Source organism: Podarcis muralis, chromosome 6 (assembly GCF_964188315.1).
Source record: "Podarcis muralis chromosome 6, rPodMur119.hap1.1, whole genome shotgun sequence".
Lineage (NCBI taxonomy): Eukaryota > Metazoa > Chordata > Lepidosauria > Squamata > Lacertidae > Podarcis > Podarcis muralis.
This window is the reverse complement of record NC_135660.1, coordinates 46,033,034-46,058,478: the sequence shown is the minus strand read 5'-3', so window position 1 is coordinate 46,058,478 and position 25,445 is coordinate 46,033,034. Positions and strand designations below refer to the sequence as shown.

Sequence of the window (25,445 nt, the reverse complement as noted above, 5' to 3'; positions counted from 1 at the left end):
TATTTTGATGAACTTTCAACCAAGAGTTTAGTTGGACAAAAATGAACTAAAATAGACTGAACATTGATATTACAGTTGGATCAACTCCTGGACCATTCACAATGGAAGAAATGTGGCGTGGAAGTGTCATAAATTAAGCAAAATAAAGCATATCCTCAAAGTATTTGCATTGCTCTCCTGATAAAATTCTGAATGCTCATTTTCATTGCAAACATGCTAAGTAATAGACAATAATCCTTAATAATACAAAAAAACAATAATTAGCAGACAGCCCTACTATGAAATGATATTTGCAAGAGACAAGGTTGCTTCAACATGGCTTTGGATGCCTACCTCATAAAGGTCAATGACGACATTCCCTTCTAGTCCTCGGTTGCTCTTGACGTTCTCCAAGGCTAGGGTGAAGTAGATCCCTCGGGTGTCAGAAATGTAAAGGTTGTATGTGTCATTCTGGTTCCATTCCTGAACTGCCGCAAACACCTGATTCTCATTTGTGCTGATAATATGCATGTCCTGTTAATGAAGATAAAAGGCTTATTACCCCCCGATCTTTATATTTCTCTGCCCTTTGGGACACAAAGCAATTACCATGACTTATGCCACAGCAGGGGAAGGACCATGAGTTATGAGTGATGTTAAACAATTTTCTATTAGACCAAGCCAATAAATTATCATATTCTGCCTTTCCTTATTTGTGTGTTTTTAATTTTAAAATGGCTGCAGGGTGGTTAGTGAGGAAGAGGGAAGGAGATTCCAGAGTCCTTGAAGGAGTTTCATCCTGCTTCATTTTTTATTTATACATTTGCATGTTTTATTGCTCCTGGAAGATTCACAGCCTAAAGGGCTCCTTCTACCAAGCAGACCTGGAAAGCACAGCTGTCAAGCTAGCCAGGACAGTGAGCCTAAACTTGCAATAAGAGAGACTAAGCTCTAGCAATAAGAAAGAAGTTAGAATTTCCATCCATCCCAAAGGGGCTACCAAATTGTTTTTTTCCTGGGAAACATCAATCTTGGACCTATTTAATACCTGAAGAGTCATTGCCAGTCATCACCTGAGAAAACAGACAAACTAATGCCATTGTACTGGAAGAAGCAAAGATCACCAGTGTCAAAGCAATGATTCTTCAACATCAACTTCATTGGACTGGTCATGTTGTGTGGATGCCTGATTATTGTTGTTTAGTCGTTTAGTCGTGTCCGACTCTTCATGACCCCATGGACCAGAGCACGCCAGGCACTCCTGTCTTCCACTGCCTCCCACAGTTTGGTCAAACTCATGCTGGTAGCTTCGAGAACACTGTCCAACCATCTCATCCTCTGTCGTCCCCTTCTCCTTGTGCCCTCAATCTTTCCCAACATCAGGGTCTTTTCCAGGGAGTCTTCTCTTCTCATGAGGTGGCCAAAGTATTGGAGCCTCAGCTTCAGGATCTGTCCTTCCAGTGAGCACTCAGGGCTGATTTCCTTCAGAATGGATAGGTTTGATCTCCTTGCAGTTCATGGAACTCTCAAGAGTCTCCTCCAGCACCATAATTCAAAAGCATCAATTCTTCGGCGATCAGCCTTTATGGCCCAGCTCTCACTTCCATACAGGATGCCTGATTATCGCCTTCCAAAGCAACTACTCTATTTAGAACTTAAAAATGGAAAGTGTAATGCTGGTGGTCAACAAAAGAGGTTCAAAGACTGTCTCAAGGTAAATCTTTAAAAATGTAATATAAGCACCGACAACTGGGAAACACTGGCCTGCAAGCGCTCCAAATGGAGAACAGCTTTTACCAAAGGTGTCATGAGTTTTGAAGATGCTTGAACTCAGGATGAAAGAGAGAAATGCTCTAAGAGGAAGGCACGCTTGACAAACCCTCACCATGATCAACCGCCACCCAGAAACCTATGTCCCCACTGTGGAAGGACATGTGGACATGAATTGGCCTCCACAGTCACTTACGGTCTCAATGTTAAGACCGTGTTCATGGAAGACAATGTTACTCGGCTATGAGTGATCGCCAAAGAAGAAGAAGGAGACTGAGGTACATATAGATGGCCCCAACTGGTCTGACTCCGGAAGCTTCCTATGTTCCTTTGTTTATGAACAGATAGAAATGTATTAAAAATATATATATCTTTATAGAATGATAGAAAAGTAACAAACAAAGCAGGATGATGGGAAGCTGTCCTGCACCAAATCAGACTATTGCTCCATTTAGCTCAGTATTTTCTGCACTGACTGGCATCACTTCTCCAGGGTTTCACGCAGTGGGCATTTCCATTCCTACCTGGAGATGCCAGGAATCAATGCTGACTTTTTCTGCCTGCAAAGCCAATGCTCTAACACTGAGCTATGGCCATCTCCTTGATTAAATTATCACTTCTTGTCAAAGACTTTGTAATAATAATAATAATAATAATAATAATAATAATAATAATAATAATAATTTATTATTTGTACCCCGCCCATCTGGCTGGGTTTCCCCAACCACTCTGGGCGGCTTCCAACAAAGATGAAAAATACACTAAAATGTCACATATTAAAAACTTCCCTGAACAGGGCTGCCTTCAGATGTCTTCTGAATGTCAGGTAGTTGTTTATTGCTTTGACATCTGATGGGAGGGCGTTCCACAGGGCGGGCGCCACTACCGAGAAGGCCCTCTGCCTGGTTCCCTGTAATTTGGCCTCTCGCAGTGAGGGAACCGCCAGAAGGCTGGTTGTACTTATCAATACTACTTATACAAGGCACGTTTACCTTTGGTAGCGAGTACTTGGGCAATTTTATTTGCGTGAAGGGTTCCCTTCTGTAGGACACATAGTAATTTGCTCTTCCACCAGTCGTCACCTGTACAAATACAAAGAGAGAGAAAAATGAATACTATTTAAGCACATACCATTCGGTGACTCCCTGACAATTTTGCAAGATTTTTGGTTCATAGAATCATAGTGTTGGAAGGGATCCCAAGGGTCATCTAGTCCAACCCCCTTCTATGCAGAAATCTCAGCTAAAGCATCCAGGGTGGTAATTCAGCATCGCTGTTTGAAAGAGGGGGGAAGTGCCTGCAAATTGTAAATGTCACCCTGCTCTCCAGGCTTGATGAAGCTGAAATAGTCATCCACAACCGTGTTGCTCTGAATTCCATCTCAGTTTCTGTTCTTGGTTGCATGCACAACCTCACATTTCAATTTTGATTATGATTTATCTGCTGAGTTTCAGAAGACGGACTGGAGCAAGTATAGTTTTGTTTGCACCCAAGCCAAATGGGCAACTAGAAATCAAACCCTTTTCTTTGCGGAGTTTCTAGACAGATTGCTGTATAATTTGTTCTAACAACTTCCTGAGTATTGAGGCCAGGCTAACCTGGGGAACTACAGTCTCATTAGTCTGACTTCAATACCTGGGAAATTGCTAGAACAAATTATAAAGCAATCAATTTGTAGCCACTTCTTGGAAATTGCTAGCAGTCAGCATGGATTTATAAAGCAGAAGGCTTACCAAACCAATCTAAACTCTTCCTTTTGAGGGCAGCTGATTTAGGGGGCAAGGAAAATATAGTTGTCATAATCAACCTCTACTTTTGACACAGCACTAGTTGACTCTCTCTGACTAGAACAGAGGAAGAGAGGATGTGCAGGGGGACTGCCAACTTGCAACTCAAAAGGGATACTATCAACACAGGTGTCAAAGAGAACTGTTCTAAAAGGGGGCTCCCTGACTGGTCTGTTTTGGATCCAGCGTGGGTCTACACTGTAAATAAAATACATAAAAATATGGAGAATATTTGCATCACATATATTTTAAGATAATATTAGAATAATATTTGTTTTTTATTGCTCCTATAAATAACAAAATGGGAAACGATAATGGGAAATTAAATCATTACATATAGAAAAAGGGAGGAAGCAAAACTACCAGTTCTGGCTAAGCACTTCTAAAAGTGCCTACAACTTATGCTTGATAAATAAGAGGACACACGTATCTATACTGGATATGTATATCCAAGCCCTGCTCATACTAAAGATATAGGGTTTTATATTTGTCACTGGTCAAATGGAAGGACAGCAGGAATATTTTCAGAAGAAAAAGAAAAGTTAAGTGAATAAATTTTGACTCTATAGTATTTGCTTTAGCATGCATGTAGGGTCTGAGATAATGCAATAGACCAAATGCTCCTTTATTATATCAAAACATTTACTGACTTTTAAGATTTTCTAATAAAGCCTACAAAATTCCCTTTGCAGATATGTATTTTTCCTTCCTTTGAAATTTCGGCATTTTATATTGCTGTAGCATCAATAATACTCCCAGTAATCATATCATCTCTAGATGGTGGCATATTTCTATAGACAAGCTGTCATTCAAAGGCAGAGCGAAGACTGGCTATAATGCACAGAGATTTCATATCTGATCTTCTCCAGACAAGGCTCTGGCAGTGAATGAGAAGTGAAAAAGAGGCCTGTCCTTCAGAGCAGTCGAAGATTTTTGGAATCTGATTCTGCTCTGAATGTGGGACTTTATCATGAATTCTTCAGTGCATCACTCTCAATCCAGACACGCAGAGCCGAGATCATTTTGTCCGGAAGAAGTGGTTACAAAAAGAAGAGTCGGTGCACTAACACTTAAGTTATAAAGGTGATGTGCAACGTTATTGTCTATAGCATGACTTGACAATCTTCCTTTGTTGCAAAAATAGTAGGAAGGATGGTTATTGACAATTATTACGCACCCCCCCACACACACTAGAGTATGTCATGTACAATCAGAATGTTGGGATTCAGGATTTTATTTATTTATTATTTAGTAAGAGATTTGGCAAATGTCATCAAAATTATTGCAGGGTGGCTTACAAAAAATCAGATGCTATAAAACAAAATATGTACAGTGGTGCCTCGGGATGCGAACGGGATCCGTTCTGGAGCCCCATTCGGATCCTGAACGGAACGTAAGACGCGCCGTCGCTTTTTGCCACTTCCGCGCATGCGCGTGATGTCATTTTGAGCATCTGCGCATGCACAAGTGGCGAAACCCGGAAGTAACACACTCCGTTACTTCCAGGTTGCCGCGGAGCGCAACTCGAACACGCTTAACCCGAAGCACGTTCAACTCGAGGTATGACTGTAATAAGTAAAGCAATTTAAAATAATTATGATAAATTGCACAAATAACATAGTTAGCAACAACAACGACTTAACCCATGAGTATCTAAAAGCCTGACAAAAAATAATAATCACCAATTTTAACCTGGCGTTTCCCATACCAATGGATTCAAGTAACAAGAAAAGAGATTTTGACTCAACATCAGGAAGAACTTTCTGATACTAAGAGCTGTTTGACAGTGGAACAAACTCCCTCGGGAGGTGGTGGACTCTCCTTCATTGGAGGTTTTCAAGCAGAGGTTGGATGGCCATCTGTCATGGATGCTTGTTTAGGTTCCTGCATTTTAGGGGTTGGACTAGATGACCCTTGGAGTCCCTTCCAACTCTATGATTCTATGATACTATGTACCAAGGTACACTTCAGTGTGGAATTCCTTCCACAGACATGGAAACACCACCCTAAAGAGTCTTCCATTGGCCCCTATGCTATATGTTTTATTCAACACAGGGACCATCAAATTCTAGCCCTAGGAATCACCCCATTATAGAACTTCCATCTTATTTGGATTCAGTTTCAAATTATTGGTCAATATCAAACTCATTACTGTCTTCAGGTACAGATTAACAATCTTCACTGCCTCTCTTGATACTGATGGAGCAGAGGATAAAGCTAGGAGGCATCAGCATATTGATGATACGTTGCTCTGACTGCTTCCATTAGGTTCATATAGATATTAAACAGCATAGGGAGCAAGACTGATTCCCGTGGGACTCCCACAGAGCTGAGCAGAAGTCACCCAATGTTACTTTATGGAACCACCCTCGAAATAGGAGCAAAACCACCAGAAAGTGATGCCTCCAATTCCTAAATCCCAAATGCGTTTAGGAAGGATAGCATGGCCAACGACATCAAAAGCCACTGAAAGGTGCAAGAGAATCAAGGGGGTTGCACTCCTCCTATGTCTCTTCTGACAAAATAATCAACTAGGGCAACCAAGACAGCTTTGACTACCAAACCAAGCCTTTAGCCAGATGGAAATGGGCCTAGATCAGTTTCATCTAAGCACACCTGAAGATCACCACTGTCTGCTGGAGCACCTTGCCCAAGAAGGGAAGATTAGCAACTTGATGATACCACCACCTCCTTCGAGGCCAATGGCTGTGGAAGTCTCCGAATGCCACCATGGGAGGGTTCTCCAGCAGCACTCCTGAGACCAACTCTGACAGTTCAACCCCAGAGAGATTGTTGGACAGTGAGGTAGATGGTAGACCAACAAGATCCTTATTCTTTCTCTCAGGTCCAACATTTATAACAGACCTTCATCTCCAGTCACAGAGCAGATAACAGCAACTCCCTATCCCCACCCTTCCAGTCCGGACTGGTGCTGCACTGAGTAAACTAGGGAAAAAGCTGTTTAGAGTTGCTCCACTCAGCTCACCCACCCATGTCCTCCCCATTAAATCATTAAACAAATATGTTTTGTTCAAGACCAACATGGCATTTATCTGCAGCAGCCCCAGACTTGAGAGTGAACTGGCATGGCCAGCCAAATTCAGAGAGGTGGGGAGTGGCTAAGAAGGGATAATAGTCTAATGGTGACTAAGTCACCTTCTACAAGATTTTATTAAACAGCTTCAACATTATCTCTTCCCTTGCCAGTAATCACTGAAATGACAGGTCCATGGTATCCATATCCCTTCTCAGCACATGGAATCTGTCCACACCAAGAGCCAGAATGACATTATGGCCAAGTCTTTTATATGGATTATCGTCACAGGGATAAGTCATTAGATGATACCATTTCCAGTGTTCTCTACATGATTCATGTGACGTGTGCTCTGGCTCTAGCTTTACAGATGAGCTGAGCTTTTAATCCAGACATCTCACCACAATCGTACCTCCAAGACTCTGCTGGACTGCATGGAGTGGCAAGAAATTCCAAATATTATAGGAAACACCATGGAAGCAAAAAAAAAAAAAAAAGGAAAAAAAAGGAAAAAAGCATAGCTATGTGCTCAGTTGAAGCTCCACTGGGAGAAAGAAAGGAAACCCTCTGTTGGGAGGACCAATCTGATGCTTACATCAGCAGGGATATGGCCTTTTCATGATTTACACCTAGGGTAATAAAAATCACAAGCAATTATCAAACCTTCATTACCATTTATGAAGCTCTCTAGTGAGGAATGAAGTTCAGGAGCCCCTTTTTCATTTATTTTGATGATCTTTGCATATAAGAAAACTTGCCTACACTGAATCCTAGAGATTATTACAGCTTTTTTTCCCCTCCGACACCACCTTTTATTTCATATTTGATGAATGCCATCCAATTATTTCTCCTACACTCATCCATCATACTTAGCCCAGAATTAGCTGGGTTTGTCTTTTTTACTCCCCCTTTACTTAATGATGGGCTCGTTAATCTGGGTGGGGGTTTCCCCCCCTTCCCTTGGCTTTATATTTTATGAGTTTAATTAGGAAGCTGGCCAATTGAAATGATTCCATTGGACAAATGTGTTTACCATTAAATGTCTCTGTCTTCTCTGCTTGATGTTCTGACTTCACTTTTCCAGGACTGGTCCCGCCTCTTTGCGTTATTTCATACCTGCACTGCACTTCAAATGTAACAAATGAATAAAACTTTCTAACAAAATGCTAATCTAGCATGATATCCATGTCTCCTTTAACATTATTTTAACACATTCCAAATATTTCTTGTGTGAACATAAGAAGATCCCTGCCGGATCAGATCTATGGATCCAGGATCCTGTTCTCACAATGGCCAATCAGATGCCTGTGGGAAGCCTGTAGGGAGGACATGAGCACAACGGCACTCTCCCTACTTGCAGCTGCTAGCAACTGTATTCAGAGGCATACCACCTCCAATAATGGAGCTGCTACATAGCCATCATTGCTAGTAGCCATTGATAGCCCTACCTTCCATGGAACACCTAAATGGACCTTGACTGATTTACATGCTGAAAGACATACTCTGGCTTCATCTCAGACCGTATAAATCTTTCACCTTTTACAAAGCTTAATTTCAAATAACAATTAATATTATATTTATAATCAAACCTGATTCATAACAGAGCACAGTGGTACCTCGGGTTACAGACGCTTCAGGTTACAGACTCCACTAACCCAGAAATAGTACCTCGGGTTAAGAACTTTGTTTCAGGATGAGAACATAAATCATGCGGCAGCGGGAGGCCGCATTAGCTAAAGTGGTACCTCAGGTTAAGAACAGTTTCAGGTTAAGAACGGACCTCCAGAACGAATTAAGTTCTTAACTCGAGGTACCACTGTAGCTGTATTCCTTATGAATTAAGGTAAAGGTAAAGGACCCCTGGACAGTTAAGTCCAGTCAAAGGCGACTATGGGGTGCAGGGCTCATCTTGCTCCAGGTCGAGGGAGCCAGCGTTTGTCCACAGACAGCTTTTGTTGGCTGTATCTCAACTTGTTTCCTTTTGGAAACAATGGGAGGGAAAGAAAAGAAGAGATGTAGATACCTGAGTGAATCTGATCTTACCCCAGTTGGTGTCAGGGACCAGGATGGCATTGATCCTTTGGATCCCAGCTGTTTCTCAGTCCTCCCCTGGCATACCACCTTTTTGGCCCTACCAGAGTCAGAGTTTGCCCAGGATGTCTGCTTCTTCAGCAGTGGCACGGAAGGGGAACCCAACATCAAGTCTCTGTCTCTGCCTCTTACATTGGAGAGGGATATCCAATGTCTCCTATAACCCCAGGACACTCTTCCAGGGTCCATAAGAGTGTACCCTTAGCAACTTGTCCTCAAAGTTAAACACACTGGTGATTTCATAAAATGCTGTGCTCTTGTTCTGTTGATTAACTGTGATAGACATGCCTGCTCTTTGAGTCAGGAGCCCATAGTAACCACACAGCTAAAGTTCCCAAACATAGCTATCATTGCAAGTTGAGACCTTGGCATCGCATTTGTCTAACCATGGTATCTCATCATTTTGCTAATTAGGTAAAATGCTTGACTTCTCCCACCACCCTCCCAGCAATGACTGCTTCCCAAAACAATTGCACAGGCCACATATAAAAAACATCCACAACAACACCCTTCAAGCTTTCTCTCTAAAGTAAAAATTCTTATGATACCGACAGCTGCTTATATTTAATCATCTTTATGAAGAGTTACAGGAGAAAAAACATTTTAGTCTTTTTAGGTGAGTATTATATTCCCTTGTGCAGATGTTTTTTGATGCACCAGACAAAAATGGGATGAGGGAAGGGAAGGAGAAAAAAGTGAGATTTTAAACGAAACGGCACAATAAAAGGCCCCCAGAAGCAAAAGAAGGAGAGCAATGTTAATCAATTTTTGCCAACAGATGTTTTGCTTCAAGTTCCAAATCCAATAATACTTGGCTCAGTGTAGATGAAACAGTGACAGGAACTGGGGAATGCACAGTCTCAAATAAGAAAACACTTGATTGAACATTGCTCTTATATCTTCACTGTGCTGTTGTTTTTAAAATAAGCATCTGTGTTGCATGGTCTCTAGTCTCCTTGGGTTTTTATTTTTGTGGGAGCAATCCATTCCCCCTCTTCCTTTACATTTCTTAAGACTGATAATAAGTAGATCAACACTGTCAGGCATTATTCACCAATAAAACAGCTGCAATCATGTTCATCCCTGAAACGTCTCCATCCTATTAGTTTCATAATAAGCTTTTAATGATTGGTTCAATAGAAGACTGAAGGAACTGACCCCTGTGGTCCTGCCAGAGTGTTCTTGTCACCATTGATCACAAAGATAAAAATCAATTGGAGCTAAAGAGGGAGAAGTTAAAAATAAATTGCGTGGATCGATTTCTGTTAAAACCTGATAGCTCCATCTGAAGAGCCAAGGAAAAATATATTTCTATTGCATAATTGCCATGAATATATTTGAATAGATGGCTATGAATAGATGGCATGACCTAAAATGTTGCCCAGCTCCAATATACATGCATGGTCCCACGAAAGAAAGGATTCCACATTCACTTTCTGACTAAGAAAGGTAATGGGGAAGCCCTTATTTGTGAACATGATTCTTTGTGCACATCAGAACACTGTGGACATCTGGATCCAAGCAATGGCATAGTTATATTGGGATAAAAATGTGTAAGGCTGCAGTCCTAACCAATCTCCATCCCTATGTTGGGAGTTGAAGAACAATGGAGCCACAATTGCACCTCCAATCTGGCCTGTCTTTGCAGCTGCAGCAGAAGCAGGGATAGGACAATGAGGACGGCTACCAGCACTGGGTCCAGGTTGGTGCGGTGTTTGATTCTGGGTCAGGCCCAATGCCAGCTGGCAATGGTTATGATTGGCTTAGAATCCAAGCTTCCCCAGCCCCTCCCATTTCAGAGCTTTCCATTGGTGGACATACTGTCAGTGGGCTTCCTACCCAGCTGCAAATTTAGAAGCTGCAAATAGGCCTGCTTAGCTGGGAGAACTAAGCAGAGAGTCATATCTGTCCTATAGCCTGGCATGGAGGGCAGCAGTTATATTGCTCTGTAAACCAGTAAATATGGACCTTCCTGGAAATCTGTAGACATTATTTTCATTTCTTTTCTAGCTTTCCAAGGATTCGCCACCTATAGATATCTTGTTTCATACATGGTTCAGGTCAAAGACCATCTGAAGTAGGTGCCAGACTCAAGCACAGATGTGACATATGAAATCTGGCTGCACCTTTGTAGAATTGCGAAAGAAACTCAGAGATTACATAAATACAGTATTGACATATTTTGCCAACACTCGTCTTTAGCTAAATGCTTTAGAAAGTATTTTTTCTTAAACCAAACTTTATGTAGGACTGAATTCTTATTGTAAGAATTCTTGTTGTTGTAAGATCCACATTCACTAATGACCAATAAATATTGAGTCAACAGTCTATCACAGTGGTCTTTTTAACAAAAAGTAGCAGTAAAATTAGTCAGCATGATCAGATAATTTTTTCCCCTTTTAATTGTCTTCTCAGACATTGGGGGAAGATACTTTATCTTTATGAATATTAAAGGGGACAGCAGAACCCAATTCTTTGCATGCATCACCTCTGCAGAGGATGTAGCCAAAATCCAGAAAGGTTTTGGACTTTCTTGTTTGAAGAACTCTAGCTAAGAGTCTCATTTTACCAACAAACACCCTTTCTGTTGATTTTTTTTTAAAAAAAAATAAAATTTAGGCTTCTCCTAGCTCACAAGTGATACTTAAAAAATTAGGCAGCATCAAGAGCAATACTTAAAGAACCATTATGATAACATATTCTGGTCTCTCATGCAGCAAGCACCATGGTATCTCATCCTGTAATTTCTCTCATCAAGCTCAAATTGCCACAGACCCTCCCTTCATCAGGAGAAATCAAAGATCCCCTTTCCCTTCCATCACCATTTGGACTCAGTAGCATCATCAGTAAGAGCAGACATTACAACTGGAATATATTAATATTGGTGTAGTTTCGACTCTTTTTATCGGTACAAGGTGATTTAATGAAGCCACTGATGAGAAGGGGATGCCCTCGACTGTCATGGGGGAAAGAGCCACACCAGCCAACTCTATTTGAAGAGGAAAGCTTCTCAATATTCAAGTAGGCATGAAATTGCATAACAAATGGGAGTGATACAGAGGATTTGAGGAAGAAATGCTGGAAAGGTAGAGAGTGACAGACAGCATAAACAATCAACAAGGCAGAGACTCTGCACTCCACAGCCCTCATTTACATTTCTTCTTGTGCGCTTCAGAAACCTGAGTAAATATTTCATGCAAGCCAAAGACAAAAAGGGGTGTTTCTGGCCCAGGTCCCTGGATAACGATAATTTATTGCCTCCCCATTACATCTCTCTTTGGTTAATGGTGCAAGGATCTCCCAATTTAAAGCAGAAATGGAGTGCATCCAGATGCTGATGCCAATCCTAACTCTGATGAAGGTTGGAAGAGCTGCATTGAAAGCTCCAAATAGACTCAGACTACAGTGCTCCAGATAGGAACATAATGCTTAAGGGTCTGGCCAGGCTCACTGGGAAGAATATAGAAGTGCTCAGGTTGCAGCCTTTTGTTCTGGCCATCAGTTAAACTGTGAGTGCAATCCTATAAAGAAGTATAGAAGCAATCTACACTTCTGTCTACTCAGATGTAAGTCCACTGACTTCCACAGAGCTTTCCCCCAGGGATGTGGACAGTGGATTGCAGTCTCCTATTCATAATCTTTCACCCAAAGCTAATTGCATAAAATCAAAAGGGGTTATATTTCCATTTTATTATTGGGTTAATTATAAGGCACCCAGTGTATGGAAATTTAGGCACTCTCCCTTTTTATACTTTCTGTGATCCATCTCCCACTTCATTTGGGTAAGGCATTTCACCTGAGCTGGTCAGACAATCTGAGGGACTGCAGAGCTTCCTTGCTCCCAAAGCTTGTCATTAGCTCAATGAATTGCATTCAGATTAAGTTAGTTGAACCTGGGTCTCATTGAAATCAGTGGGACAAGATAGGCATGCCTTAGATCTCACCGGTTTCAGTGGGTACCTGCAGAAAACATAGTCAGATCCAAGGCTGAGAAGTCTTGAGCAATTGTCCATCACTGTTGTATATTTGCTTGGCCTCTTTCATAGGGGATGCACAGATGATCATTTCCACAGAGTAGCAGGAAACTACTCAGGCCCTAAAGAAGTCAGACTATCCTCCACCAGGGCCAATGCTTTTTCAGTGATGGCTCCAACCTAGTAGAATGCTCTGTCCCATGAGACTAGGGCCCTGCAGGACTTGATCTCCTTCCTCAGGGCCTGTAAGACAGAGCTATTCCGCCTGGCCTTCAATTTGAATTACCGTAGCCTGATCCTCTATTCCCTTTCCCCTTTCCTTGTCTATGAAGAAACCCTTCTGGGACCCCACATTTGAACTCTTCCCTGGTCTCCTTGCTGGGCCTAGTAGGACCACATTGGCCAGTTAGCCCTGGTGATCATTTGATGTTTACTGACTAGGGTCCCCCCATGACCCCTGAATTTTTGAATTTTATTGACATTGATGCTGCATTTATGTTGTATTTCATGCTGTTTTTATGTTGCATTTTAATCAATGTTTTACATCTGCTGTTAGCCACCCTGAGCCCAGTTTTTAGAAGGGGAAGGGCAGGGTATAAATAAAAAATTATTATATTAATTATTATTTTCCTCTTCCTACTACATACTTGTAATAAGGAGAAAGAGAGCCTTACTTTGCACAGGGCAACCTTGCTGAAGGAAGAGAAAGTCTATGAATTTAACTACCGGTAACCCTCAACACAACAGAAGAATGTTATTATAGTGTTAGAGGCAGACAGTGGTTTTTTCAAGATGTTGTTGTACCATGTTAAAGAGCTACACACCTATATGGATGTGAAAACCCTACCTTTTCACATATGGAAAAGAAAACTATGAAAAGCATTTCAAATGTGGGATTATAAAGTGGGATGTGGGTGGATGTGAGTGTGGACATATTCATTGTCACAGACGCTACCAGGTAGATGTCTACAAGTGTCACTCCAAAACATATGCACATCTATCACAGCCACTCTTGTCATTTTGATTGTTACAGAGCACTTCTTGAAGTGCTGCAGAACCCTGTGAAAAGAGTTTTGAATAAAAACCATGGCAGGAATGTCTCTATGGGCAACAATAGCTCTTTAACAGCATTTCTAAGTTTCTAAACACTGCCACCTATACATAGCTATAGTGCACCTTCATCTCTCCTGATCTCAACTTGAGTTTCCCATACAGCCACAGTATACTAAGAGAATTTGGAAACAAGTGGTCTTCTATTTTGGCTGGGGTTGGACTCTTCCCTCATATTCCACTTCCCTGATTTTGTATGCTTATTCCCAAGGTTTTACTCCAGATTCTACCTGGTGTAAATCAACTGTGTCTACACTCTTCCTAGACCATTAGACTACATTTCATGTGGGTGAAGGGGAGTGGTTCTGCACTCCCCAGAGATTTTTGGGGATACAATCAATATCACACACCCACACACCCCATTGCCAGGACTTCCGATTTCTTTCTGTTTTCAAATGGGCAGATTGTGGGATAATGCAGAATCAATCTGCAATGAGCTTTTGTTTTCAGAATGAAACAAGTTCTTCAAGAAGCACTTTTCAGGGGCCAAAAAATATGCACTAAACCTAGATTGTATGTGAAGTATGCAGAAAAAAACAAGTAGAAAGTCTCAATTGAATCTAGAATTAAATGTGGTGTGTACACAGAAAGAGCCTCTCAGAAACTTAGGGAGTCCCTAATCTGCTTCAAGATGCCTTATTAATAGTATGATCTGACACAGAAACATGAGAACCTTCACAAATCACCTCAATTTGCCACCTAATTCAGGGTAAACATAGAGCCGATTAAGGCACACACACTTTCATAAAGTGATCATTCTCACACCTGTGAGATCTTCATATGTCCCTCAATCTTACTTATTTATCTGATGTTTATTTAATGTTCCAAATAATAAACATAAAAATGTTCTGAACCATTAATTTCAAATGATAGACAGAGATAAGTACCTCTAAGACACCTCATTTAATCCGTTGGCTTTTTTAAACTTAGAGTAATTAGCAACAATTAATTCCAGCCCCAAGTGTTCTGTTTCCAGTAGCTGCCAATTGCAGGCAGATGAATGATCAGCCCACACAGAGCTTCTCATCACTGGTACAAACAGACTGGCATTCTTTGCATGACTTCAGAAGCAAAACTGGCAGCTCTCTTTTCACATTCACTAGCCCTGAAGTTTGAGGGAAAGCCTGGGTATTTCTAAGTCCAACTCTGATCTGAATATGTCATCACCTTCATCTCTTTAGCAGTGTGACAGTCACAGAAAAAATAACTTTCAGCTCTGTCGCTGTCTCTGTTCTTAGTCCTCAGAACCTCAACAACAAACCCATCAACAAACGCTAAATTCTCCTTTATAAGCACTGAAATACAGAAAACAAAAAGCCAAACCCCTTAGTTGTACTGTCAGACCTCCCAACGTTCTCTGTTTTCAAGTGACTGATCCACTTTTGCTTTCAAATATGACTTACTCTTTAACTCATTGTTCTAGCGACATGCTATATCCAAAGGTGCTACTTTTAAAATTCTCTATTCGATCCTGCTGCCTTCAGCTCTGCTGACTCTAATTAATGGTAAAGAACTTCTGTCTGCCCAGCACTCTTGGCTCTCTTGCACACGGTTCGTGTCAATGGCACACAGATTCTCATATCTTAGACTCCTGCTTTTCACTAGTCATTCCTTTCCTTGACCCCTTTCTCTTCTACGGTTAGTTGCATCTTTCACCTACACCTCTCTCGAGTTCCTGTATTTCATTACTGGACCTACTTTTCCCTTTCTTTAATCTATCTGCTTCTAGAATCCCTGCTTCTTAGCTTTCTTTTCAAAAGAGACTTCTTCCCATCCAGCTGCCAGTCCCTCATCATTCCCTACCCAGCTCTTTCTGAATCACAAGCAGCTCTTCCCCTTCCCTCACAGAAACACTCTGTGGCTGACAACTTCATTATTGGATCAGCTGAACTTTCATAGACTACAGGCAAAACAATTGATATTAGAAAATTAACCCTAAAACCCTTTAGTTCATTGCTGTACCATATTGCCAGCTATTAAGAACTGATGTAGACAAATCGCTAAGTTTTCCTAGCTAAAACTTAAAAAGAAAAAGGTTTATGCAGCAACAACTATTGACAGAGCACTATCCTGGAAGGCATAAATTCAGACGTCTCTCTCAGTGCTCTTATTTCCCCAATATTCTGGCTAATTATTTCCCAACAAATTCTGACTTTTGCAGCCACCGAGTAGAACTAGGTTGCCTGAAGGATCCGTCCAACAAGTATCAGAACATACCCACCATAAACTTACTGACTATACACACACACACACACACACACACACACACATTTATGAGACTGCTTAATAAAAACTATAATCTGTGTGCTTACTGATCCAGCTATGAAAAGTATCTGATCCAAAAAATGAAGAGTCCATTGCCCAATCAAGACTTAGTACATCTCAAATCTCAAAAATCAGGGATGAGGAAAACAAGTGTTCATTCCATATTTTGGCAACTGTTACTTTACAACGGGTCATAGAATCATAGAGTTGGAAGGGACCCTGAGAATCAACCCCTGCAATGCAGGAATATGCAGCTATCCCATGCGGGGATCAAACTTGAAACCTTGACATTACCAGCACCCAACAATGAAGGACCAGCAGAGACAAAACAGGAACTTGTGGAAGAAAAATTGAGATGGATAAACCTATGAAAGGAGTGAAGAGCTGAATAATAAAGCAAGGCATACAAATGAACTGGAATTTTCAAGAAAAAGTGATGCCAAGACAGACCAACAGATGCACAAAGAAACAGGATTAAAAGTCATTAGAGTGACAGAGAGAAAAGCAAAGATCACAGAAAAGAAGAACTGGATACAAAGGTGACAGGCAGGAGCCTATATTCTAAGTGGAATAAAGGAATGTAACGAGCCACATTTCTAAACTGTCAGTCAAATTAATAACAGCATCTACAGTCTGAATTTCCTTAGGTTCTTCCATTTGAAAGTCTAAAAAAATTCAATTTACAATGGCAAGTGAATTTCATTATAATCAGGGTGCAAACTTTTACCATTAGTGCCTGGCAGGTAAAAGGTAAAACTGTTTTCCTTGAAGTAGAATGAATTGATGCAAATGACAATTCAATGGTTTACAAAAAGAAAAAAAACCTTCAGTATAAATATCTGGCGGAATCAGGCATAGAGGGTGGATGCAGATTAACATTTAAAGGTCCCGAAAGACATCCCTGCCCTTAGACCAATATCAAACATAAAATCTGTAAAACCATTTCCATGTTTGCATGTGTTCATATTTCTGTTCAACTAAGTTTTTTCCAAAAAATAGTGCTTGGCATGAAAAACAAAACTCACAAAGGAGTTGATATTGTGCATGCAGCTTCAGCGTGATCTGCAAATTTGGATTCTACAAACCCATACCTGAATGAAAATGTACTCATCCTGGACGACGAGAGAGCTTGTGTCAATAGAATGCAAAAAAGGTCCGCTTTTGGTAGTCTCTGAACATTCTTGAATCCTACAGGTTATATAATGGGCATCTGTAATGGGAATAAGAAGAATGTATGTTAAAATATTTTCTGATAGTTTTTTATGAGTTGATGTTAAGCAAACACTCAGACCAGAGAATCTGACTCATCTTTCACCACTGACAGCCTTGAGTTCAAAACCTTATAGGCACAGCCTAGGAATCCTCCCTGGTGAACTATGAGCATTATTTAGAAAACAAAGACGTTTCCCAATATATTCCTTTGCCTACATTCCCTGGAATGTAGATTCTTGTAGCCTGCTCTCCTAGATCCCGATCAGCTTTGGCTTTCCTACGACCCCCTATTACCTGCTTTCTGGTCTACTATTCCTGTTCCAGGTACATATAATCCAGTTTCAGTCTACCTGTCCAGCATCCTTCATCATACTCCTGGACTTCATACTGCCATTATAATCAACCTACATGAACTGGTTCCTTTGCTACACTTTTCTTATACTCCACAAGGCCTCAGGTATATTTGTTACTAAAAATGCATGATAGGAAACAGTTCAAGAAATGATTAATAAATGGCCTCAGCATTGCTTACACCTAGGCAATATGTAAAGACCTGGGCCATGTCCATGTAAATGTCCTGGTCCATGAAGGCAGCCCTGTTTAAGGAAGCTTTTAATGTTTGGTGCATTACTGTATTTTAATATTTTGTTGGAAGCCGCCCAGAGTGGCTGGGAAGGCCCAGCCAGATGGGCGGGGTATAAATTATTATTATTATTATTATTATTATTATTATTATTATTATTATTATTCAAAGTCCATCCTTCTTAGCTGTGTGAAAAGTATCAACTATGACATAAGCAGCAGTAGCTTTCTTTTTGAATGAAAACCTATCTCCTCTTCAGGTAAGTTGGATTCATGTATTCATGTATCTATTCAAATCTTAGACAAAACTGGCAAGCTTTGGATTGGTCCGTATCAATATGTGGTGACCGTTCACTAACCTTTTCCTATGCCCTGCATTTTGCCACACAGCCTTTCATTTTATCCAACAAGGTAGATAATTGGCGACTACTGTGTACCAAAGCAAAAGGTGCACAATAAGCAGGAATGAAAAATAGAGAAGGCAAACAGATGCAAATAAAGTACATGTGTTGACATGACAACCAACTGCTGCCTATTGGGAAACGTGTCATTTTGAATGCATTACACCAATAATTAAATGTATAGAAAAAGGTCACCTGCTTGATATTCACAGGGAGATAAAAGAGGTTCTCTTTAATCTGCCTTTATTTGTGACTTTGCTTCTTAGTCTGTCTTATTTATTTTACAAAAGAGTGTATGTGGAACATAGAAACAAAGCATCTTCAACCCTAGATGAGTTTAGATATAAACCGTAAGTTCAATTTTGGTTCTGCTTTGTGGCACAGATATTACAACATGTAGGTCCCCCGAAAATTAAACAAAAATTCTTACGAAAATTAAGGAATAAAAGTAACTTTATCTAATAAATAGCCACATTGTAGAAGGATGCTTTTAGAAAACATAGTGACAAAGTGAAAAGAGATAATGCATTCGGGGCTCAACTAATGAACTACAGTACATGTTTTTCAACATAAGGAAAAGCTCATGGAAAAATACGAAGTGTTGTATTAAATGTAACACACAGCTAAATCCAGTCTCCTCCCCATTCATGCCCCATATGAATTTCCCTGTCCAAAGTAGATTTGGGGATGGTCTAGAGTACACAGGGGGACAGATGAGCAGGAGGAAATTTCTTTGCATTAGCTCTAACCCTTATACTACCGCTAATATTTTGTTGAATACTACCCCAAGAGTGGGAGTGGTCTTATCCCAGTGCGTAGAAATCCAGGAATGGCAAATCAGACATGTTTAATACAGCTATGCTGAAACTGCTTTTAGAGTTAAGAGAGAAAAGAAGACTGACCCTTGGGAAATCTGAAACTTTCATACTACTGGACCATTTAATACCACAGAAAAATTAATGTTCAGGAAAATAACAAAATACATTGAGCATGCAATGTTCTGACAGAATTTGAAAACCACTAAACTGGATTGAAATGATTATGCAGTAAGTGGCAAGTGTCTGGATTCTCCATCTAATATATTTGTTAACAGAGGATGCTGTTGTTGTTGTTGTTTAGTCGTGTCCGACTCTTCATGACCCCATGGACCAGAGCAGGCCAGGCACTCCTGTCTTCTACTGCCTCCCGCAGTTTGGTCAGAATCATGTTGGTAGCTTCGAGAACACTGTCCAACCATCTCGTCCCCTTCTCCTTCTGCCCTCAATCTTTCCCAACACCAGGGTCTTTTCCAGGGAGTCTTCTCTTCTCATGAGGTGGCCAAAGTATTGGAGCCTCAGCTTCATGATCTGTCCTTCCAGTGAGCACTCAGGGCTGATTTCCTTCAGAATGGATAGGTTTGATCTTCTTGCAGTCCATGGGACTCTCAAGAGTCTCCTCCAGCACCATAATTCAAAACCATCAATTCTTCGGCAATCAGCCTTCTTTATGGTCCAGCTTTCACTTCCATACATCACAACTGGGAAAACCATAGCTTTTACTATACGGACCTTTGTTGGCAAGGTGATGTCTCTACTTTTTAAAATGCTGTCTAGGTTTGTCATTGCTTTTCTCCCAAGAAGCAGGCGTCTTTTAATTTCATGGCTGCTGTCACCATCTGCAGTGATCATGGAGCCCAAGAAACTAAAATCTCTCACTGCCTCCATTTCCTACCCTTCTATTTGCCTGGAGGTGATGGGACCAGTGGCCATGATCTTCGTTTTTTTGATGTTGAACTTCAGACCATATTTTGCGCTCTCCACTTTCACCCTCAATAAAAGGTTCTTTAATTCCTCCTCACTTTCTGCCATCAAGGTTGTGTCATCTGCATATCTGAGGTTGTTGATATTTCTTCCGGCAATCTTAATTCCGGCTTGGGATTCATCCAGTCCAGGCTTTCACATGATTAATTCGAAAGAGGATACAAGACTTTATTTCAACCAGGGACACCTTATTTTTGGAATGTTGATGATTTTCACAGTCTGATATTAGAACTATACTAGTTTATCATCACCACATCCTTTCTCCCTCTTCCTTATCATCCCAGCATTGTGATGAATGGCTTACTGTTGGTTTGATCAACTTAACCTGAGGAGCTCAGGTTATGTCCACAATCTACAAAACTCCTCCCTCCCTCTCTCCCTCCCTCAGCCTGTTGGATTGTATGTCAGTATATTCAGTTTCCTGGAGAAAAGCCATCCCACACAGTTCTCATTTGGCCATGAACTGCAGATTAAGTCATCCCCTTGCTGCAGTTGCCTGAAGTTAAAATTTTAACTGCTTAGTCTTCTGAGTTTATAAAGTCCCAATTGAGGATTGCACTTTACATTTGGGGAACACGGGAGTTTTGAAGCAGGCTCCTCCACCTCAGGACCACTGGCCAAGGCAAGTTTTCAGGCAGGTGAGAAAATGCACAGAATCAAAGGTGCTAACAAGATCATTCTAACCTTTTTAAGCCTTTTGATTGCTCTTGAACTTGAGTAGGGGATGCTACTCTTTCCTATACAGCATGTAAGGTTGAAGCAAGGATAATCTAGTAGCTGTGTGTCCTGTTGGGGGTTGCACAGTGCAATCATTGATTCAAAGGCCACATGGGATGTAAACACACATTTTGTGATGGGCAAATAAACTCCTCTCAGCTTGAATTGGAATCAAGTTGGCAACTGGAGCATAATTGGACAAAATTTTTTTTGCAGGGGGGTGGAGGTTGGATTTCAAGCATTCTTGGCTTGTACGTTTTCAGTGACACATTCATATTCTCGTGATACTTTTCTAAGCCATATTTATGTTGCTATAATTCCACTTGGTAAACGCACTGTGGGAATGGAGGAAAGCAACGTGTTGCCTACTGCCTACAGCTTGTTCGTTTAGCACCAAGCTGTGAGACTTCTCTCTTCACCCCATGAACAAGCAAAGGCAACAGGGCAGCAACCACTGAACAAAACACACAAGATCCTTTTCTCATGCAAAGTGAAAGGAGCTTTGAACGTCTTCCTTCCCATGTACAGGCTCTCCCCCCACAAACACTCCCCCCCTTTTATCTAGACTAGGGTGTGGTACAAAGGAACATGATGCCAAGTCGTAGCAGATCTTGCCAGGCTACAGTGCATGCACAGCCTTGGAACCACATACCCTCCTCCTTGAGTTCCATGAAGGAAGAAAGGAGAAATATGAATGCAAGAAATTAAGACAAAAATCAATTGCCCAGCTGACCTCCCAACACCCCAAACCAGGCTGTAAATGGATAATGCATTTTTAATTATTATGATGCCAAGTGTGTGTGTTTTTTCCTGTGAGTGATGTTCCCATCAACCTGGGATGCTGCCCTTGCAGTGTTGTAATTGAAAGGATGGGAAGCTTCGCACACTCTAGGAAGATCTCACAAACACTGTAGCCCAAGGGGCTGAGGCTTACAAGAGCGTGTGTAGAGAAGTATTTGGACCCTGGGTTCCTAATAATTTCTCAAGGAGAACAGCAGTGTTTGAATATAGAATTGAGCTAGGAGGAAATGAGTGGAGTGGAAGTGGGGGGAAATATGAGTGTGCCAAGTCTAATATGAAATTGTTTTATAGGTGTTTTTAATTGTTAAATTGTTTTGAAATGTTTCCTAGGAATCAATAAATGGAATGGAATCAACTGATCAATCAATCTGAATTGAGAGGGGATGAAGATTTGCAAACCCTAACTGCACCAGAAGTCTCATTTAGTTATCCAGCCATGTCAGTTGTCCATTTTCAACAGTTGCCCTCCTATAGCCATAAAGCCTAAACTACAAGAAGAAAGCAAGAATTCAGGCATTCATTGTAACAGGTGGGATGGCATTCTGGTGTGAGCTTTGTAAATCTCTAAATCCTGGCAGAACAAACTTTCAAAGAGAGTCATATGTATAGAGGAAAAGTCATTATGAAAGCGTAAAGATAAAATCAGAGGTTCTCACAGATTTGATCAGTTAGAGGCCTCACACTGGTTAGGGAAAAATTTAGCACAAGCTTCACTGACATTTAGAAGTGAATGCAATTTTATGTTTTGGGTTTGAATTTTTAATGTTTATGTGCCATTAAAAATGAAAATTACATTTCAGGATGTTGAACAGCAAAACAAAGCATCTTTGTGAGGTGTTTTGTGAAGGGAGCTCTCCATATGGAGAATCATTTTCACAGATGCAATTGTAGTTCTTCTGCCCATTACAATACCCCAGACACAACAGATCTAACTCATGGATTTTTTAAACAATGATAGTACTGAAGTATTGAGAATAATTCAAACTGATTTAACATGTTTAAACCAGACCACACTTTCAATTACAATATTGGGATAAATAATCACTTTTATGGGTGAGTGCTTTTTCTTCCTGCTGACTGAAAAAATCAAAGCCAATTGATCAATAACAGAGAAAACCCCTAAGTCCTTGAGAATACAAGGATTTTCCCAAAGCATGAAATGGCAAATACCACTTCCTAGGCTAATTACACATGACACTATTTCCTCTTGAGATGGTGAGCAGGCTGGTGCTCACCCCAAACATGAATTTGGTCTTATGAGCAACCAAAAGGCTGGAAAGGATAATACTGGCCTCATTTTTCACTGACTATCATGGTGGTTGTGACTCAGCTCCTATGCTGTTGTGCAGAAAAAAACTTGGCAACTAACATTGTGCTTTACTTCCTGCTGGTCTTTAACAGAGCCCTCTGCCACCTGCAATTCCACAAAATGAGCCTTTTGTGGGGTTGCCTTGGGTGAGGGTGATGGGGTAGGTGGTGGAGGAAAGCAGGTTGTGTGAGCAGAATCCAGGAGGAAGGTCTCCTCTTTACAGACTGTGCTTTCTTCAGTCATGCACACAAGAATTCAATTGGGGCACTTGCAGGGTCAACCCCCTCCCCTGTGTGGAATTTATATCCAATCCTTCATTTCTTCAGAACAACGTGGAATGAAAAAGTCTGTGCAATCGTGAGAATCCCCGTTGTTATGTAACTGAAACCTTGCAGGGGTGGGTTTAGAATGGAGAGAGAGGGGGGGGAAGGGACTGGAGAAAGAGTTCAGTGCCTCCAGGTTCTCCTCAGTTCTCAAATTCTCCTCCTGAAGCTGCTTTGCTAAAAATAAAAATAACACCAAGGAACCAATAAGTGTGTTCCAATGGCTTGAGTTGTTGCCATACAAGATGGGAAGCAAATAAGGCCTTTGCTCAAAAAGATGGATGGCCAAAACGATACAAAAATCAGTAGTTTCTAGAAATGCCATATTGAAAGGAGCAAGTATTGGTACTCGAGCTATAGCTGTATCAGTTGTATAGTCTGGTGGCATATTCTGAAAATGAAGGAAGATGGTGCAGGTAACAGCAGGAAAGGAGGAGACTGGCTCCCTGGCCCAGGAACATAGATAGATAGATAGATAGATAGATAGATAGATAGATAGATAGATATAGATAGATAGATAGATAGATAGATAGATAGATAGATAGATAGATGATAGATAGATGATAGATAGATAGATAGATAGATGGATAGATAGATAGATAGATGATAGATAGATGATAGATAGATGATAGATGATAGATAGATAGATGATAGATAGCTAGATAGATAGATAGATGATAGATAGATAGATGATAGATAGATGATGATAGATGATAGATGATAGATAGATAGATGATAGATAGATAGATAGATAGATAGATAGATAGATAGATAGATAGATGATAGATGATAGATGATAGATGATAGATGATAGATGATAGATGATAGATGATAGATAGATAGATAGATGATAGATAGATAGATAGATGATAGATAGATAGATAGATAGATGATAGATAGATAGATAGATGATAGATAGATAGATAGATGATATAGACGTAGATAGACAGAGTCAACCCCCGATTTGCATGTGGGTTATGCTTGGGGTCATTGCATGCTTGTGTGAAATAGTGTGGAATTGAAACACCCCATTCTGTCCCCGCCCTGTCCCTGTCCCACACCGTCCCACCCCCATTCCACCCTTATAGTGACATCTTTTGTGAAGTTTCCAGGTCACTTCCAGGTTCAATGTGCAATCACACACATGTTGGTCATGCCTAAAATAGAGGTGGCCTATAGATTGTTGGCAGGGAGCTTTATTGGCCATATGTGCATTCACAATCTCCCAAGCACAAGTTTTCAGTCCTGGCCAAAGAGTTTTACTCTTGCTTGCTTTCTGAGTTTAGCTGTTGTTTTTCTCCAGGAATGAAACTTGTACTCTTGGTTCCCCTTGGAGTTTAAGGATAGAAACACTCAGCAAATTGAGCCTGGCGACCCACATCTTCCCTATCAATTAGAATGCAAATCAAGAACCCAAAACAACCCAAATGAAAATGCAGTTTCTCCCTCTCTGACTTTATAGACTCGGCGCAGAGACACTCACGTCCATCTGTCGTGCGAGCCTCCATGTGTACAAGGTCAGGCTCCTTGTCCAAACCCGTGACGGACCTGAGAGAGAAGAAGAAGAAGAGAAACAAATCAATCTGAAAGGCAGAATGCTGTAATAGCAAGCAGAGGTCAAGGCAGATAGGAAATGAAGAGGAGAAAAGCAGCTGGCTTCTTCCCATTTGAAACGAGCCACCCTGAGACTTGAATGGATTTAGTGCATGAAACAGCCCCATGAAAGGCAAGGTCCTTGGATTTAATACCTAGCCTAGTTCAAAAAGCACAAAGAACAATAATGCCAGAGGCTTTGGATTTAATACTATTTCATCCACCAGGGAGAGGGTCTTACCTAGAACCTGGCTACTGCTTACTCATTAAGAATAGATCATTCTTTGTTTATATAAAGCCAATTATTAGATTAGCACAGGCCCTCCAGAGCTGCTTCTTTCACTCAGCTGTCACAAACAAGTGTGCAAATGTATCATAGGCAGATGTGAATGTGTGTGTTTGGGGAAGGGCACATGATTTACATGCAGTGGAAGTGAACAAGCTATGTCTTTCAGCAAACCTCCTTCACTATTGCTGAACTATTTATTGCAGGGCTAACCCTACCATTAGGCAGAGTGGGACAACTGCCTTAGGCAGCAAAGCGTGTTCTCCAATAAATGAGAGCACGTGTTGTGGTGTGGGCCACCAGGCCAGGCCTCTTGTTGCCAGGCAGGTTAATAGTTGTTGCCTGGCACTGTGATTGGGTAACCGGGTTGCTGGGGCAAATTGTATGTTGCAAATTAGGTGGGTGGGACCAT

At 41.0% G+C, this 25,445-nt stretch overlaps 1 protein-coding gene across 1 annotated transcript in view; it reads right to left on the bottom strand.

The window, feature by feature from the left end:
- Positions 1-25,445, bottom strand: part of SORCS3 (sortilin related VPS10 domain containing receptor 3) — a 410,327-nt gene that overhangs the window by 96,681 nt on the left and 288,201 nt on the right. The window contains exons 6-9 of the mRNA XM_028730338.2: positions 24,638-24,702; positions 17,102-17,220; positions 2,742-2,831; positions 334-513 (exon numbers count right to left, since the gene is read on the bottom strand). Of these exons, the coding sequence (XP_028586171.2) occupies positions 334-513; positions 2,742-2,831; positions 17,102-17,220; positions 24,638-24,702 (454 nt within the window). The remainder of the gene's footprint in view (positions 1-333; positions 514-2,741; positions 2,832-17,101; positions 17,221-24,637; positions 24,703-25,445) is intronic.